The sequence below is a fragment of the Zea mays genome, chromosome 10, assembly GCF_902167145.1.
Source record: "Zea mays cultivar B73 chromosome 10, Zm-B73-REFERENCE-NAM-5.0, whole genome shotgun sequence".
Classification (NCBI taxonomy): Eukaryota; Viridiplantae; Streptophyta; class Magnoliopsida; order Poales; family Poaceae; genus Zea; species Zea mays.
In genome coordinates, this window is record NC_050105.1 from 6,345,544 (window position 1) to 6,364,986 (window position 19,443).

Genomic DNA, 19,443 nt, shown 5'->3' on the forward strand with positions numbered 1-19,443 from the left:
CGTCGCCTGCGCCGCTCCGACTGTTGTGCCACTCGACAGAGTGAGGCTGACAGCAGCCAAGTTCGGCCTCGGGCGCCATAGGAAGCTCCGCCTCGCCCGACCCCAGGGCTCGGACTCGGCCTCGGCCCCGGAAGACGACGAACTCCGTCTCGCCCGACCCCAGGGCTCAGACTCGGCCTCGGCCCCAGAAGGCTCCAGCGCTCCTCCGACGGCCACGACATCACACGAACAGGGTGCCAAAACCTCTCCGGCTGCCACGACGGCATGTACTTAGGGCACTAGCTCCTCTCTGCTAGACACGTTAGCACATTGCTACACCTCCCATTGTACACCTGGACCCTCTCCTTACGCCTATAAAAGGAAGGTCCAGGGCCCTCTTACAGAGGGTTGACCGCGCGGGGAGGACGAGACGGCGCGCGCATAAGCCTCTCGCTCCCTACCGCGCGGACGCTTGTAACCCCCTACTGCAAGCGCACCCGACCTGGGCGCGGGACAAACACGAAGGTCGCGGGTTTCCCCTTTTACGCCTGTCTCCCTCCGGCTTTCCCCCCCTTCGCGCTCCGTCTCGCGCCGACCCATCTGGGCTGGGGCACGCGGCAACAATTTTCTCGTCTGTCCAGGGACCCCCCGGGGTCGAAACGCCGACAGTTGGCGCGCCAGGTAGGGGCCTGCTGCGTGTTGACGAACAGCTTCCCGTCAAGCTCCAGATGGGTAGTCTCCAGCAACCTTTCCAGCCCGGGACGGTGCTCCGTTTCGGGAGTCTTGAGTTCATGTCCCTCGACGACAGCTACGACATGATACTCCTTCCCCCGCCGCGCGATAGCGACAATGGCGGCCGACAACCCGCCCGCCGGCGGCGGAATCGACGACGTCTTCCCCACGTGGCGGAAGAACAACATTCGGGTTTGTCCCGTCGCCTCCCCCGCCGACGGAGGAGGAGGCGGGGCAACCAAGGCCAAGCAGGAGGCGGCACCTCGTCGGCTGTCGAGCGAGTCGACGGCGCCCCAACGGGGGACACGTCGGGCATCGACCTCGCGTCTGAGACGAAGACGAGCGTCGTTTCCCCGCAACACGCCAACTCCAAGCGGACGGACGACGCCAGCGCGCTCGCAAAGGACTTGTTGGGCGTCACCCTCGTACCTGAGACGACGGTGCAGTCTGCCCCTGACGTGACTTCGTCACCGCCTGTCGACCAAGAGGTACCGACCGATTCCCATCTCGTGCCTTTTGGATTTAGCCTCGACCCACCAAGCGACTTCGCTTCGGTGGACGCTTTCGTAGAGGCGAGTCCAAACCCTCCGGGGTACGGTATGCGGTCACCCTGGGACCGGCTGACAACCGTCTCGACCTACGGGCCCTCGGGTTCCGAGGAAGATGATGAGCCCGACTTTTGTTGGGATTTCTCCGGACTTGGCAACCCCAGTGCCATGCGGGACTTCATGACCGCATGCGACTACTGCCTCTCCGATTGTTCCGACGGTAGCCGCAGCTTCGGCGACGAGGACTGCTGCCCAAGTCATGAATGTTTCCACGTCGATCTAGGGGGTCCCGGCGAAGGCAACCATCTTGGTATACCGGAAAATGGTGATCCCCCTAGGCCTGCACCTCGCATTGACATCCTTCGGGAGCTAGATGTGGTCCTAGTCTCTGCGGGGGGTCAGGACTCACAGCTCGAGCAAATCCGCGAGATGCAGGCTAGGCTCGACGAGGGAGCAGGAACACTTGAGCCGTTCCACCGGGACATCGGGCAGGAATGGGCAGGCCAACCTCCGGCCGGAGAAGCGCATCATCTACCCCAGGGCATCCAGCACTGCATCGTCGACGATGTCAGGGCAAGGCCGCCACCGGCTTCCAGTGGGGTCGGCCAGAACCTGGCTGCAGCGGCAATACTTCTCCGCGCGATGTCGGAACCATCAACCACCGAGGGGCGGCATATTCAGGGAGAGCTCAAGAATCTCCTAGAGGATGCCGCGGTCCGACGAGCCGAAAGCTCTGCCTCCCGAAGGCAGGGGTACCCCTCGGAGCATCGCGCCGCGACTTCCCGATTCATGCAGGAAGCCTCGGTCCACACCGGGCGCACGCGCAACACAGCGCCTGCGGCCCCGGGTCGCCTCGGCAACGAGCACCATCACCGCAACCGTCGAGCCCACCTCGACGAGAAGGTGCGCCGAGGCTACCACCCCAGGCGTGGGGGATGCTACGACAGCGGGGAGGATCGGAGTCCCTCGCCCGAACCACCCGGTCCGCAGGCTTTCAGCCGGGCCATACGACGGGCGCCGTTCCCGACCCGGTTCCGAACCCCAACAACTATCACAAAGTACTCAGGGGAGACGAGGCCGGAACTGTGGCTCGCGGACTACCGGCTGGCCTGCCACCTGGGTGGAACGGACGATGACAACCTCATCATCTGCAACCTCCCCCTGTTCCTCTCCGACACCGCTCGAGCCTGGCTGGAGCATCTGCCTCCGGGGCAGATCTCCAACTGGGACGACCTGGTCCAAGCCTTCACCGGCAACTTCCAGGGCACGTACGTGCGCCCTGGGAACTCCTGGGATCTCCGAAGCTGCCGCCAGCAGCCGGGAGAGTCTCTCCGGGACTACATCCGGCGATTCTCGAAGCAGCGCACCGAGCTGCCCAACATCACCGACTCGGATGTCATCGGCGCGTTCCTCGCCGGCACCACCTGCCGCGACCTAGTGAGTAAGCTGGGTCGCAAGACCCCCACCAGGGCGAGCGAGCTGATGGACATCGCCACCAAGTTCGCCTCTGGCCAGGAGGCGGTTGAGGCCATCTTCCAAAAGGATAAGCAGCCCAGGGCCGCCAACCGGAAGATGTCCCCGAGGCGTCCACTCAGCGCGACACCAAGAAGAAAGGCAAGAAGAAGTCGCACGCGAAACGCAACGCCGCCGACGTGGACCTTGTCGCCGCCGCTGAGTACAAGAACCCTCGGAAACCTCTCGGAGGTGCCAATCTGTTCGACAAGATGCTCAAGGAGTCATGCCCCTATCATGAGGGGCCCATCAAGCACACCCTTGAGGAGTGTGCCATGCTTCGGCGCCACTTTCACAAGGCCGGGCCACCTGCGGAGGGTGGCAGGGCCCGCGACGACGATAAGAAGGAGGATCACAAGGCAGGAGAGTTCCCCGAGGTCCACGACTGCTTCATGATCTACGGTGGGCAAGTGGCGAACGCCTCAGCTCGGCACCGCAAGCAAGAGCGTCGGGAGGTCTGCTCGGTAAAGGTGGCGGCGCCAGTCTACTTAGACTAGTCCGACAAGCCCATATCCTTCGACCAGGGCGACCACCCTCGGCCCAGCCCGAGGCGCCCTCGGCTCAGCCCGAGGCACCCTCGGCCCCTGAGGGTGAGGCACTGCGCGTCGAGGAGGAGCGGAGCGGGGTCACGCCTAATCGAAACTGGCAGACCCCGTACCTGCAATATCTCCACCGAGGAGAGCTACCCCTCGACCGAGCCGAAGCTCGGCGGTTGGCGCGGCGCGCCAAGTCGTTCGTCTTGCTGGGGGACGGGAAGGAGCTCTACCACCGCAGCCCCTCAGGCATCCTCCAGCGATGCATATCCATCGCCGAAGGCCAGGAGCTCTTACAAGAAATACACTCGGGGCTTGCGGTCACCACGCAGCGCCCCGAGCCCTTGTTGGAAACGCCTTCCGACAAGGTTTCTACTGGCCGACCGCGGTGGCCGACGCCACTAGAATTGTCCGCACCTGCCAGGGGTGTCAATTCTACGCAAGGCAGACCCACCTGCCCGCTCAGGCCCTACAGACGATACCCATCACCTGACCGTTTGTTGTGTGGGGTCTGGACCTCGTCGGCCCTTTGCAGAAGGCACCCAGGGGCTACACGCACCTGCTGGTCGCCATCGACAAATTCTCCAAGTGGATCGAGGTCCGACCCCTAAACAGCATCAGGTCCGAACAGGCGGTGGCGTTCTTCACCAACATCATCCATCGCTTTGGGGTCCCGAACTCCATCATCACCGACAACGGCACCCAGTTCACCGGCAGAAAGTTCCTGGACTTCTGCGAGGATCACCACATCCAGGTGGACTGGCCCGCTGTGGCTCACCCCATGACGAATGGGCAAGTAGAGCGTGCCAACGGCATGATCCTGCAAGGACTCAAGCCGCGGATCTACAACGACCTCAACAAGTTCGGCAAGCGATGGATGAAGGAGCTCCCCTCGGTGGTCTGGAGCCTGAGGACAACGCCGAGCCGAGCCACGAGCTTCACACCGTTCTTTCTAGTCTATGGGGCCGAGGCCATCTTGCCCACAGACTTAGAATACGGTTCCCCGAGGACGAGGGCCTACGACGACCAAAGCAATCGAGCTAACCGAGAAGACGCACTGGACCAGCTGGAAGAGGCTCGGGACATGGCCTTACTATACTCGGCGTGGTATCAGCAGTCCCTGCGACGCTACCATGCTCGAGGGGTTCGGTCCCGAGACCTCCAGGTGGGCGACTTGGTGCTTCGGCTGCAACAAGACGCCCGAGGGCGGCACAAGCTCACGCCTCCCTGGGAAGGGCCGTTCGTCATCGCCAATGTTCTGAAGCCTGGGACGTACAAGCTGGCCAATAGTCAAGGCGAGGTCTACAGCAACGCTTGGAACATCCGACATCTACGTCGCTTCTACCCTTAAGATGCTTTCAAGTCATTCGTACACCTCATTCACACACAAAGTCTAACCATCAAGGAAGGTCAGCCTTGCCTCGGCAAAGCCCGACCCTCCCTCGGGGGCTAGAAGGGGGGAACCCCCTCCGTGTCAAAATTTTCCTCGGAAAAGATCTTTTCTGCCAGAACGTCTTTCGTGCTTTTCGACTACTTCGAAAGTGGGATCCTGAAAACGACGGAGTACACGTAAGCAGCCAAGGCTGACCGAGCCGAGGGACTCCTACGCCTCCGGGATACGGATACCTCACTCATCACCTTCTGCGATAAGTAACTCACGCTTGGATAGGTGATTCCGCGGACCGAACAAGTCTTCACGCTCGAAAACTCTTCTGCCGAAACGATTTTTTGGGCCTTCTCGACTATATCGATAGCAGAATCCTACGGACCAGTAAGAGTACACGTAAGCGGCAAGGCCGACCGAGCCGAGGGACTCCTACGCCTCCGGGATACGGATACCTCACTCATCACCTTCCGTGAAAAGTAACTCTCGCTCGGACAAACAATTATGTTACCGACAAACAAGTCCAGATACTCGAAACAAGAGGAAAAGAAATGCAGCTTTATAACACAACGACAGTATGTTTGGGCCTCGGCGGCCGCAGAAAACATACGCACACTACAAGATAAACCGATCCTACAGGCTCGGACCTTGACGAAGGGGGAGCAGCAGCACCCTCGGCGTCAACTACACCTTCAGCAAATCCGACCTAGCCTCGGATGGCAACGCGGTCGGAGGATCTCCACTCCGAAGGACGACGTCGGCACCGCGCCCAGGCCATCGCCGCCAGGGTCTTCTCCAGGAATCCGGCCCGAGCAGACAGCTCGGCCGGCCACCCCGAAGCCTCAGCCAGTTGTCCCTCGAGGACATCAGCCCGGCTCGTGGCCTTGGCAACTCGACTCCGGCGTCGGTCCCGCCAGTGGACGGCCTGGCCAGGCTCCGGCCGACGAAGTCTTCTTTTCGAGCCAACTCTGCCTCTGTCCATGCTGACACCGCTGCCTCCGGCTTCGGCTCATCGAAGAGCGGCCGAGGATCCCTTTAACTAAGCAAGAGAAGCCTCGGGCGGAAGGGCCGACCGAGCCGAGGGACTCCTACGCCTCCGGGATACGGATACCTCACTCGTCACCTTCGCACGAGGCAACTCACACTTGGTTAAGCGGTTCAGTTAGCCGACAGGCGAGTCCTAGTGCTCGAAATGAGGAAAAACACGGCTCCGTGCCGAAAATACATACATGTTCAGGCCCCGACAGCCACAATGAACAAGACACCGGCACTCAAGGTGCCATTACAAACGGAACTCCGTTTCTGCCTCCGCGGGTACGAACAACCCCCCACATTGGAGGTCCCGCGGGGCGATAAGGCTCCAGGTGGCTCACCGCCGCCCGCTCCAGTAGCAGCGACAACGACCTCCACTCTAGGCGGCCAGACTGCAGCGACGATGGCCTCAGGGCGGACGCCTCTGCAACAACGCCCTCGCCCACGTCTCCACTCGAGGGGCGAGGACAAGCTATCAAAGCCAAAGAGCCGGAGGCCCGGAGCGCGGATGGTGGCGGTGATCCCGTCGGCGACGAGGACTTCTTCAGCCGCCACCACCTCAGCGCCGACGACGGAAGCCATCTGCCCACCGGCAGATCCCCACTCGGATCCTCCCGGACGAGTGGAGCACCGACCTCCGCGCAGAGGCGCCGTACCGGGGCAAAGGCAGGACAGCCCCAGAACACGAACGCCGCCCTAGCAGCGCGCGACGTCTTGGGCGGTCCTCCGGTGCGCGCGGCGCGGCAACCGCCCTTGCGGCGGGAGGGGGCACCGGGAGCCGAGCCAGAGCCAGCTGAGCCAGCGAGCCCAACGCGCTGAAGCTGATGACACTCGCCGCCGACCAGCCCCGCGCTGTCGAAGTCCGACCCTCCCGCTAGGCCGGTGAGCGCCCTCTCCCTTGAATGCTGAGGGAGAAGGTGACCCATGAACCCGCGCGGGAGGTAGAGCTCCGGCTCAGCCCGGCCTCCGCCCCAGCCAGGATGATGAAGATCCTTGAAGCTGAGGGCGGGCCCAAGATCGCAGCCCGGCTCGCTTCTCCTCACCATCGAACTAGCGGTCACCGTCTTAGGTGACCACCGGCGAGGGGATGCGGCCGGGCTGCCTGATGAAAATCCTTGAAGCCGAACGATGGCTGAAAGGTACCAACTTCTGCGAAGTTGCGTTCCTCCAACGACAAGGCGGAAGGATTGCGAGTGTTCCCCATCCGGGGGCTCGGAAGCTGGAAAGACGCGATGCATAAGGGGAGCGCGAAGACATGGTTGCCTTTCAAGGGGGTCACCCTCCTTTTAAAGGCAACTCTCCCCACTTGCGTCCTCAGCCATCGCGGGCTGAGTCTTCTCCAACACGCTCCAAGGTCCTCCCCCTACGACACGGGGGATGGGTCCCACGCGTCATGCAAGCTGGCCCAGGGCAGAAGAAGCCAAACCGCCGCGCACGGTGCGCGCAACTGCCCAGCGGTTACGAGCATTCCTCCACTTTCGCCCAGACCAGCGGGTGAAAGGGCGGACCGCCATGCAGGCGGCATGCGACCGCACCAAGGGGGCGCACCCTTTCAACTTCAACGCGTCCAGCATGGAGGCCCAGGCCCACAAGTCATGTAACCGGCGCGCCGGTTGCTACGTACAAGAAACTGCACCGCCACTCATGCCACTACCGTGCCTCCTCGACTGCGGAACCAGTACCGCGACTCGAGGCAACCCTGCACATGACCCAACAATGCCAACCAGGCACATCGGTCACGGGTCAGTCAGTCGCGGGAGAAGGCGCGATGGTCGATACGGCCAGAAATGGGCCGGCAGTAATGGCGGTGGCAGGCGGGCGGAAGCAGCGGTCAAGTCGTCAGCCAAGCTCACGTCCCCTCCTGGGACAGCGAGAGAACCCTCTCCCACGGCGTGAAGACGGCGCGCCCGTGTTCCGTTCCTCGAACGGCTCGCGCACGCGCAACGGCTGCCCCGCGAACCACTCGTCCCGTCGCATTAACTCTGCGGCAGGACAGGCGGCACCTTTGGCGGCAGAAGCAGGCGACGCTTCACTTCCGCCATAATGACCGCGTCAAAAAAGGTGCGCCACGTCATTCAATTTCGTATCCTTTTCCTTTTCCTCTTTCTCTCTCTTACAACAGGGACTGGGAAAGGGGATACCCCGAAAGGGATCCTTCTCCGCGAAGGAAGCGAGCCCCGAGCCCCCCTACTGATCAGAGGTTCGAAGGCTGGCCCCTCGGAAGGGTTCAACAGCCGCCTCAGAGCACTCGGGCTCCGCCCCCACTACTGGTCAGAGGTTCGAAGGCCGGCCCCTCGAAAGGGCTCAACGGCTGCCTCAGACCACTCGGGCTCCGCGCCCACTACTGATCAGGGGTTCGTAGGCTGGCCCTTGAAGGGTTTGACAGCCGCCTCAGACGCAGAGCGAGGGATGACCCTGGGTATGTTCGATACATAACCAAGGCTCGGGCTACGCTCCCGAGGTACCCTAGGACATTTCCGAGACCAACGAGAATGATTTTGTAACGGAATCCCATCAGAGGGAGGCATCGAGCCCTCGGACCCCGTCAAAAGGGGACCGGGTCCGGCAAATCACCCGCAGGTACTTTTGGAGCGCGCCTCCGGGCCACTAGCCGACCCCTAACAAATGGGGCACGGGCGTCCACTCGGATTACCCGTTAACAGCTCACTAGAGACACCATGTTCGGCGCCCTCAAGGGCAACATGGCGCTTTTCCCCCCTCCTCCTTGCGGAAAGGCGACGCAGGGGCGTATGTAAAAAAGTCGAGTCTGTCCTTGACCGTCCTCTCGCTCTGTGCGGAGGCTCGGGGGCTGCTCTCGCAAACCCGGCTCCGGCCAAACCGTTGACAGCGTCAACATACCAGCCCGAGAACTTGGTACTCGACTGAGCACCCGGGCTACGGCCAGCTCGCATGAGGGAACAACTAGACTGGCCGAAGCATCGCGAAACGCATTAAGACCTCGAAGGAGTCAAACCACTCCTCCGAGGCCTCGGGGGCTACACCCGGCGGGTGCACTCGTGCGCACCCACCGGAACAAAATGCAACCGAGAAAGGCTAGTCCCCTTGCAAAAAAGTGCGACAAAAGCCTCCAAGCGAGTATTAACACTCCCTTCGAGGCTCGGGGGCTACTGTCGGGGACCATAATTAGGGGTACCCCCAAGACTCCTAATCTCAGTTGGTAACCCCCATCAGCACAAAGCTACAAAGGCCTGATGGGTGCGATTAAGCCAAGGCTCGGTCCACTCAAGGGACACGATCTCGCCTCGCCCGAGCCCAGCCTCGGGCAAGGGCAGCCGACCCCGGAGGATTTACGTCTCGCCCGAGGGCCCCCTTAAGCAACGGACACACCTTTGGCTCGCCCGAGGCCCAGTCTTCGCCAAGAAGCAACCTTGGCCAAATCGCCACGACGACCGACCGTATCGCAGGAGCATTTAATGCAAGGAAGGCATGACACCTTATCCTGACGCGCGCCCTTTAGTCGACAAAGCCGAAGTGACCGCAGTCACTTCGCCGCTCCACTGACCGGCCTGACAAGAGGACAGCGCCGCCTGCGCCGCTCCGACTGCTGTGCCACTCGACAGAGTGAGGCTGACAGCAGCCAAGTTCGGCCTCGGGCGCCATAGGAAGCTCCACCTCGCCCGATCGCAGGGCTCGGACTCGGCCTCGGCCCCGGAAGACGACGAACTCCGCCTCGCCCGACCCCAGGGCTCGGACTCGGCCTCGGCCCCGGAAGACGACGAACTTCGCCTCGCCCGACCCCAGGGCTCGGACTCGGCCTCGGCTCCGGAAGACGACGAACTCTGCCTCGCTCGACCCCAGGGCTCGGACTCGGCCTCGGCCCCGGAAGACGACGAACTCCACCTCGCCCGACCCCAGGGCTCGGACTCGGCCTCGGCCCCAGCCGACGGTCTCCACCTCGCCCGACCCAGGGGCTCGGACTCGACCTCGACCTCGGAGGAGCCTCCGCCTCGCCCGACCCAGGGCTCAGACCGACCACGCCATAGGAGGGGCCATCATTACCCTACCCCTAGCTAGCTCTGGCTACGGGGAACAAGACCGGCGTCCCATCTGGCTCGCCCCGGTAAAACAAATAATGATGGCGCCCCGCGTGCTCCATGACGACGGTGGCTCTCAACCCCCTTACGGAAGCAAGGAGACGTCAGCAAGGACTCGACAACCCCGACAGCTGTCCTTCCGCCAGGCTCCAGCGCTCCTCCGACGGCCACGACATCACACAAACAGGGTGCCAAAACCTCTCCGGCTGCCACGACGGCATGTACTTAGGGCACTAGCTCCTCTCTGCTAGACACGTTAGCACATTGCTACACCTCCCATTGTACACCTGGACCCTCTCCTTACGCCTATAAAAGGAAGGTCCAGGGCCCTCTTACAGAGGGTTGGCCGCGCGGGGAGGACGGGACGACGCACGCATAAGCCTCTCGCTCCCTCCCGCACGGACGCTTGTAACCCCCTACTGCAAGCGCACCCGACCTGGGCGCGGGACAAACACGAAGGCCGCGGGTTTCCCCTTTTACGCCTGTCTCCCTCCGGCTTTTCCCCCTTCATGCTCCGTCTCGCGCCGACCCATCTGGGCTGGGGCACGCGACGACAATTTACTCGTCGGTCCAGGGACCCCCGGGGTTGAAACGCCGACAGGCAAGAAGCCATCCAGCTGTGTGGGGTCGTCCGACGAATCCCCTGGCCGCGAAGTGAATGAAGTGCACACGCTTTTTATTTTCCTGCCGCCTGCCTCGTCGCCTCCCCCACTTCCCCCACATTGTGATAGGTGCATGACGCTCCAACTCGCGCACGTACCTTACCCCAGGTTTTGGCGGGGAGCTTCCTGATTGGCTCGCGCCAGCGCACGACCACGGTAAACCGCAACCGCCACATGCCCGGACGCTACTCGGGTTAACCGGCACTGACATGACATGGTGGCCCCGCGCTACTGGTCCGCATGTTAGTGGTACATATCACGTGGATGAGGTGGGGGTTGAAGTGATCTAGATGTGACTGGACCGCTCCCTAGGGTAAATTTTAGCTTGGACGCGCTGGGTTGCTGGCAAGAGGCGCCACGAGCATGGGCCGACAAAATCAGCAGCAGGTGGGAAGTGAGCCCATTGGTATGGCCTATTGTAGGCTTTGGTCTATCATTACTAACACATGTGTGGATTTAACTTCACTAAATTTAGCTTGATAATATTCAACTTCAACTTTATTATCTTGGCCACCAACATCATTAACTGGCCCATTTTTGCAAGATTCAACAACAACTACTTTATCTATGTCCACGTAAACCTTCTCATAGAGCAACTGTAGTAGTTCTCTAAAAGACCCACAAATCAATAATTTAGGTAGCTAAACTAAAATTTCCTCTCCAACAGCTCTCTAAATGAACTTTCTAGATTTAGCTATCTCTCATCAACCCCCATTTTCTCCCTGCATTTAACAACCATTTACCAACTCCCTAAATAAAAAAACTAGAGGTAATTTCTGTATTTTGGTGCCTTTTTCACTTTGTAGTGAAGATACACTAACAGAGCCCATGCGTCGACGCCATCAATGCACAATTGCGACAGTTAGTCACCTAGAGATTAAACAGTTGCCAATGCAGCAACCGCACGTGCACATGTTGGGAATAAACGAATAAACAATTTTGACAACAAATCAAAAGGCCAACACAGATCACAAGTTGAATTTGTCGTCGCTGACGATCCCACTCAAATTTGTTGACATGTCAAATTTTAACATATTTAGAAAGTAATATGTAGAGAACCCTTGGAAGAGATGAGTTTTTGTTTCCTATATTATTTGAGGACTTGCTAAATCTATGATTTAGGCAGTGTAATTATACATAACTACTGGAGTTGCTCTAATGTGGCCTCATCTCCCCCCTAGCCTAAAATTGATTGCTCAAATATGATAAAGTGTGAGTCTATTTGTATTTATTAGAGAAGCCATATGACATAGACATAAACAAAACAAATATTTGTCACTACAAACATATATGTTCATGTTTGCTTCTCCTGCCTTCATCTAGCCATGCCTTACATCGTTACTTGTGTTAGACATGACATCATCAAGAAGATAAGAATCATCACAGCACCCCTCAAGTTCTAACATATCACTAGGATCTAAAATAGTATCATTGGTAGAGATAGTGTCAGGTAAAGATGTTGGGTCTTCTTTCATCATTACATCTCTCCAAAACTCCATCAACATGGAATCACTTGCCATGTCAACTTCGTCCCAATTTATATTGTTGTCATCTGCATTAGCATTAGTAGTAGTAACAAATTCTGCATCTAACTCTCCATGTTCAGTATGCATATGATTGGCAGCAGTGGTTTCATCTCCCGCATGTTGTTGACCATCAATAACATTGAAAGTAGCTTCAGGATTAATGCCATATGTAGATTTTTCAATATGTGTTACCTTTAATTTGATATGATTCAGCTCGGTGATATCAGTATATATAGAACAACCGCCATTAGTCATTGGTAATGAGGTTGATAATTGGAAAGGCTTTGAAGGAACATATGGAAAATGGAACACCATGTCTCCATCTTCAGCAATAAAATTACAAGTCTTAGCACTACCAACACAATATGTATCAGTAGAAGCAATGTTACACATGTAACACTTATTTGGAATATTGGACAGTGCTTCTGGAAGTAATTGTGGAGGAGTCACAAGATCTATAGCATCATCATTGTTGCTAATGCCTTTTTCAAAGAACACAAGATCCTTGGTCATGTATGTGATAGGTGGGAGTGGCAAGGGTAGATGCATGTGAATATCATTAGTTTGTGGTAAAGTTGGAGGAATGTGAATAAAGGGACAATATCTAGTAGACTGAGGAATAAATTGTGTCATTTGGTATTGATGAGAAAGAGGTTGGAGATATGTTGGTGACTGATTTATAGCCCTATTGTGATGAGGATTTTTTATAGATTGTAGATGTGTATCAGACTTGTACTTTTCAAGATGTGCGCATAGAACATCATTTAGAAAACCATATGACTCAATGGAGGCAATTGACTCAGCAATATCAGAATCCAGTACGATGCTACGGTTGTGTGAATTGGCACACATCCAAGCACTGAGTGAAAGTTCCTGCACAAATATCTTACATGCCTTTGTCATGAATGTTGGGGTGTCAGACGTCATCATCATTTTACCCTTCTTAGCACAAATAACCTTTTTGAGACAGGTCACGGGGATTGTGTGCTCTCCAAAGTCCTCAATTGCCTCAATTTCTTCTTGTTTCTTCCTCCAAAATTCTTTTATCGTTTGTTGCTCGGACAACGACAAGGGCGTCCTTGGTGATGTACGGATATTAATAGGACGATCCATTTATTTCTTGTTTGGTCTTGATAGATTCACCTAGATATCCAAAGCACTCATATGGTTATTTCTTACTTTTTGTATTTTAATAATGATAAAATGAGCTATTGATTCACCCAACAAGTTGTTAGTTGTATTCTCCTACCAAGCATAGATTTGGAACTCAACATAATTTCTCGAAGTACATACTCCCTCCGTTTCTTTTTATTTGTCGCTGGATAGTGCAATTTTACACTATCCAGCGACAAATAAAAAGAAACGGAGGGAGTATATAACTAGAAACATGCCCGCATATAAACTAATTTCAAGAATTAAAAGGTAGATGTTGTACCTTAATTGGTTAGAACTCTCAAAGCGTAGAATAGCTAAAACTCCAAAAGGCACAACTGGTGATCGATGAGAATGTGCACCACATACATTGGCTTTTATAACAAACCTAGGGGTCACTTTGTTGTAGAAAATAGAATATAAAACTAATAAAATATAAGGTTGTTAGTTGTTGATGATATCTTGTTGTTTTCTATCCTTTGTATCCATAAGTAAATTTTGGTCATTTTATAAATGTTTTATGTATGATGCAATCTTTGCACCATTCCTTTTATATCCTCAAGCTATAGTCGGTTTATCATTTTCCATCTTTGGTGCTGATTTTTAATCATTTATTTGTTAAAGTAATATTAAATAACTTTCTGGTTCTCCTAGATATTACTTGTGGACATATATATGACAACTAAGATGCTCGTGGAATGCTTGGATCAAGATAAAACCCTATTTTGTGCAACCTATTAGACACTCTCAAAGGCTTGTCGTTTTTTCTTTGCACTATTGCAATGGATACATGTTTTGTGTAAATCTACACTTTTATGACACTATCTTTATCTTTCTATTCATAGGATAAAGGTTACCTTATCATTTGGATCTATTACTAAGGATGTTTGTCTATGGTGTGAAGGTGTGTATCGTGTCATTTAAGGGGGGAAACATTAACTTGTTATTTGGCTCTATTACTATGTTTGTTTGTTTGTGGTGTAAAGGTGTGTTTTTCTAGTTACTTGCTTTATATCTTTAATCATGTGAGGATAAAAAGGTTACCTTGTGAGAGCACCTAGAGGGGGTGAATAGGTGATCCTTAAAAACAGCTCAACAAAAATAAACCCGGTCTAAAATGAATTAGTGAGACCAAAAACCAAGTTCGAATGAAGAGTGTGAAAGGAGAGGACTTCAACTAATTGCTCTCACAAGTTGAGTATTAAACTTAGATCATTATTGTAAGTGAAGTGCTAGAAAGAATAGAATCACAATAAAGTAAAGTAGATAAGTGACACAGTGATTTTTATCTCGTGGTTCGGTCAAGCGTAAAATGCTTGCCTACTCCACGTTGTGGCATCCCAATGAACGAAGGTTGCACTCAACCCCTCTCAAGTTATCCAATGATCAACTTGAGTACCATGGTTCTTTTTCTTATCTCAAGTTTTTCCGTTGTGAGGAATCTCCACAATTTAGAGTCTCTCACGCCTTACACAATTGATCTTAAACAAACCATAAGAGTAAGAGAGAGTAGAGACACACACAAGACAAAATCACAGCAACACACACAAGTTGAGAGAAGAGCACATGAGACAACACAACGGAGTTACAACTCAAAAACATATGCTCGAATCTCAATCCATCAAAGCAAAAGTGTGGTCGCATTGTCTCGATGTCGTAGGATGTTCAAGGGATGTTTGGTGTTGAGCTCCATGCGCATAGGGGTCCCTTTTATAGCCCCAAGGGACCTAGGAGCCGTTGAAGCTCCATTTGGAAGGCCCTGGTTGCTTTCTGTCCGTGGGTGCATCGGACTGTCCGGTGCACACCGGACAGTGAACAGTGCAACGACTACAAAGTCCCTGATTGGTGGTTTCCTATTCTAGGAGCACCTGACTGTCCAGTGGATAGCACTGGACCGTCCGATGCACCATATGACTGTTGTCCCCCAGCTGACGTGGCCACTAGCCATTAGCTAGCTGGCACACCGGACTGTCCGGCGCTCCGCGCGGAAGGTCCGGTGAATTATAGCCGACGTAGGATGAAATTTCTGAGAGCGGACTGTCCGGTGGGTGGCACCGGACCGTCCGGTGCAGTGTAGACTAGTCTATCTTCTCTTTTTTAAATCTAAGTCTCTTAGGCTCCTTTTGGCTTGACTTCATAAGTCCCTAGCACTTAGACAAGTATGATTAGCACACAAAACAATTGACTGAGTGTCGAGAGCTTACCTTTTCTCTTGGCACCATATAGATTTGCATTTTGCCCTCTTCCAAGGTCAATTTGCTTTACGTGCCTATGCTTATTGCTCATGTAAGATGATGTTAGTTTAAACATTATGTGTCGAGAATTTAATCACCAAATCAATATAGAAATGGCCCAAGGGCACATTTCCCTTTCACCTTGTTATTTGGCTCTATTGTTATGGTTGTCTATTTGTGGTGTAAAAGTGTGCTTTCTAATCATTTGATTTATCTTTTTAGTCATTTGAGAATAAAGTCTTGGATTGTCATTTTGCTTTGTCACTATGTTTGCTTGTTTGTGGTGTAACGGTGTGCTTTCCTGTAATTTCCTTTATGTATTCCTAGACCATACAATGAGTTATAATACATCTTCTAGTTTTTTATATTGAGTCTTCAAGTTTGTAATAATCATGAGATTTCTTTACTTCTCACTTTTACAATGTTTAAGAAGCCATGCAAGATCATTAAAAAGCATCAAGTTACTTTCTTGTTGACCACCTATATTTTGTGAACTAGAAACATTGTTCATCTTGTAATGTCCTAGAAGTGAAACCAAAACAACATTATTTTACTTTGAAACAATAAATTATGATATGCAACACAAAAACTATAAAATATCAAAGGCATCCATTCCTAGAATTTAGTTATTAATGATAATTTTGTTCCAAGTTTACAAAAGATGTTCATGAGTAATATGGCACAAAAGTACAAATGAAAAAATAGGAAGGGGCCTTCTATAATACCTTCAATAAAACACAAAGTACATGTACATATTAGATGGAAAATACATAAGAAACACATATAACATTCCCATTTGTGGCATAAATAATTTGTATAGAAGCAAGCTTATGAGAGAAGTGGGTGTAACGCCCTGAATTTGGGGGTAGAAATTTTTCTTCTTTTCTCTCACCAAATTCGGGCGTTACTCTCTTTTCTTTTCCTGTTTCGCTCGTTCTTCCCAATTTCAAACCAGTATAGTGACAGGTGTCCATGCCATGTATAAACAAAACCTAAGTGTCATGAGTGTTGCATCATGCCGAAGTGCAGTTCTTTGTCTGATGTCGAGTGTTCGTCTCGTTCCGTTTCGGTTTTCGGTTCACGATTGGAGTCCGTTTAATGGTCGTGCGTGTCGTGGGTCTCGATCCGCGATGTGACCCAACCCAGCCCAGTCCGGTCCGGTCTGGCCCGCGCGCCCCTGGCGCCCCTGCCCACCCCATGCGCCCCCTCCCCCAGATCCATTTGCCTCATTTGATTTCTCCCGCGCAGCAACCTCTCTCTCTCTCTCCCATCTCTCTCTCTCTCTCGTGGTGCCCTAGGTTTTGGAGACAGTGATCGCCGGAGTTGGATCCCGAGGTGAGCTCCCCTCCCCTCCCTTCTTCTCTCCCTCTCCCTTCCCTTCTCTTCCCTGCGCGCGCCCTCCCTTTCTCCCCTGCGCGCTCGCCCCGGCCCGCAATGGCGCTCGCCCCTACTCGCCCCGGTGCGGCGGCCTGCGGCCCCTGCGCGGCCCGCCCCTCCCTCCCCGCGGCGGCGCGGCGCGACCCACCCTGGCCCCCTGCGCGGTGGCGCTCGCCCCTGCCCCTCCCCCGGTGTGGCGCCTGCCCCTCCCCTTCCCCGCGGCGGCGCGGTCGCCCCCGCCCTTGCTTCCCCCGCGGCGGCGCGGCGGCTCGCCTCTGCCCCTCCCGCGGCGGCGCGGCCCGCCCGCCCCTGCTCCCTCCCGCGGTAGCGCGGCCCCGCCCCCTGCTCCGTCCCCCGCGGCGGCCCTGCCCCCGGCGGCGGTCCCCGGCCCCGGTGCGGCCCGCCCGCCCCCCTGCTCCCTCCCCCGCGGCGGTCCTGCCCCCGGTGCGCGGACCCGGCCCCCGGCGCGGTCCCCTGCCCCCCGGCGCGGCATCCCTTGCCCCCGGCACGGCGGCCCGGCCCCCCGGCGCGCTGCCCCTGGCGCGCGGTCCCCTGCGCGCGGCCTTCAGCCCCTGCGCGCGGCGTCCCGGCCCCCGGCGCGGCTCGCGTGGCCTCGGCGCGGCCTCACGCTTCCCCGTTTACCCCAACGCGTTCCCGCGTGCGCAACCCCACGCGCGCGGTGATTATTCTTGGTTTTTAATTGATTTCAAACTCCGTTAGTTAGCGTGCTGCGTCGCGCAACGAATTTGTCTAATTTCAGATTCTATTAATGTGCTGCGTCGCGCGCTTCGTCGCGCGACGATCCATTTTAATTTCAGGTTGTTTAATGTGTGACGTCGCGCGTGCAGTCGCGCGACGTTCCACTTTAAATTCAGTTCGGATGACATATGTCGTCGTGTGTTTCGTCACACGATGCTTAACGTCTCTTTATAATTAATGCAAGTGTCTCGTCGTGCGCTCTGTCGCACGACGAGTCGTTGATTTCTTAATTCGATTTAGAGTGTTATGTCGCGCATCTCGCTGCGTGACAATCCTTTTAATTTATCTTCATCTGCTTATAATGATTAGACATGAAACATGACTTTACTTTATGCTAAACGTAGTGTCCAAATTAATGCCCTTCAATTAAGCGAGTGGTTTAATTCATAATAATGTAACGTGATCGTTTCTTGACTGTCTTTTCCTCTTTCTCTCTTAACCGTAATTGCGAGCCCGCGTGGAACGTCTGTTTATTTATTGCATCCTATTGTATGGTGTACTGTTCTTTTGTATTAAATGTGTGGATGTATGTATGTTTGCGCTCGCATAGAGAACGATCTGGTTGAGGAGCCCGATGAACTCGCAGGAGAAGCCCCTGAGCAACAGTCGGTTGGTGGAGGCAAGTGTCCCTTGACCTATCTCTGTCCTATTCATTCTTTAATTCACCTCCCGCATTTCACAGTTATACCTAAGGATTGACTAGCTTTTGTTATCCATGTCCTTGTTTACCTATTTGGGTTGGATTATTATTGTTTAGCTTTATGCTATTGCTCAACTCTAATCAATGAATATGATGATATTTATCAATGATACGCTGTTTTCCCCTCCTTTATTATGATGTTATACTTGTGGCCTTCAAGGGGGCTCGAGCGGTTTTCTCGAGTGCCTCTCCGTAAGGACCTGTTTGTTGGATGACCGCCCGAGAAAATAGTGCAACCATGAGGGTGGAATGGGATGCCCTTAGCTAAATAATTAGAGGAACCAGGGTGTAGTTCGCTTAGCCATCGTGCCATTAATGGGGCTCGGTGTATGCGGCTCGCTCTGCCAAGCTTGGGTTCGCCCCCTTGGGGAGGAGTGTGATGCATTTAGGAAACCTAACAGGCGGCTACAGCCCCGAGGAATCTTTGTAAAGGCTACATAGTGATGCCCTGCTGGGCCACCTAGGTAGTGGTCAATGGGGAGTAGCTCTCTCCGGGCAGAAAGGGAATCACGACTTGTGGGTAAAGTGCACAACCTCTGTAGAGTGTTTGAAAACTGATATATCTACCGTGCTCACGGTTATGAGCGGCCAAGGGAGCTCCATTGATTTGTGGTACTTGATCAGAGATGTTCGGATTGCAGGTGGCAATGAGATTGATGGTTCTTGGTATTGGTTCTGGTAATGGTAAGTGGTACTCTTTCCATTTGGAAAGGAGTACGTTTGGGTTAATGACGTGGGTTAATTCTAAAACTTGGCTTTCTATACTAGTAATAATAATCTGACCAACTAAAAGCAACTGCTTGACTTACCCCCACATAAAGCTAGTCCACTACAACCAAACAGGATACTTGCTGAGTATGTTGATGTGTACTCACCCTTGCTCTACACACCAAACCCCCCATCCCCAGGTTGCCAGCATTACAACCCCTGCTCAGGAGAGGATGAAGCTGTGGAAGGAGACCACCAGGAGTTCCAAGATTATGATGAGTTCTAGGCATGGGTTAGCGGCAACCCCGAGTCGGCTGCCTGTGAAGGCCGCGTTTATCTACGTTTCGTTTTTGCACTTTGATTTATTGTAAAGACTATGTGGATGTCTCAGACATATGATGTAATCGACTATTATTTCCCTTTTAATACTATTTGAGCACTGTGTGATGATGTCCATGTTATGTAACTGCTGTGTACGTGAATTGCTGATCCTAGCACGTACATGGTTCGCATTCGGTTTGCCTTCTAAAACCGGATGTGACAGTGGGTC

The 19,443-nt window shown here is 54.1% G+C and overlaps 1 protein-coding gene across 1 annotated transcript; it reads right to left on the reverse strand.

Annotated features, from left to right (window-relative positions):
- Positions 1–11,722: 11,722 nt before the first annotated feature.
- Positions 11,723–13,456, reverse strand: LOC103640778 (Nuclear transcription factor Y subunit C-10). The gene is made up of 2 exons (XM_008664262.4): positions 13,399–13,456; positions 11,723–13,106 (listed from the first exon to the last, which is right to left on the reverse strand). The coding sequence occupies exon 2, from the start codon at positions 13,074–13,076 to the stop codon at positions 11,757–11,759; it is 1,320 nt and encodes a 439-aa protein (XP_008662484.1). The 5' UTR covers positions 13,077–13,106; positions 13,399–13,456; the 3' UTR covers positions 11,723–11,756.
- Between the last annotated feature and the right edge of the window lie 5,987 nt (positions 13,457–19,443).

Excerpts from the sequence above, each read along its gene's own strand:
- LOC103640778 (XM_008664262.4), bottom strand. The coding sequence starts at position 13,076 with ATGGATCGTCCTATTAATATCCGTACATCACCAAGGACGCCCTTGTCG.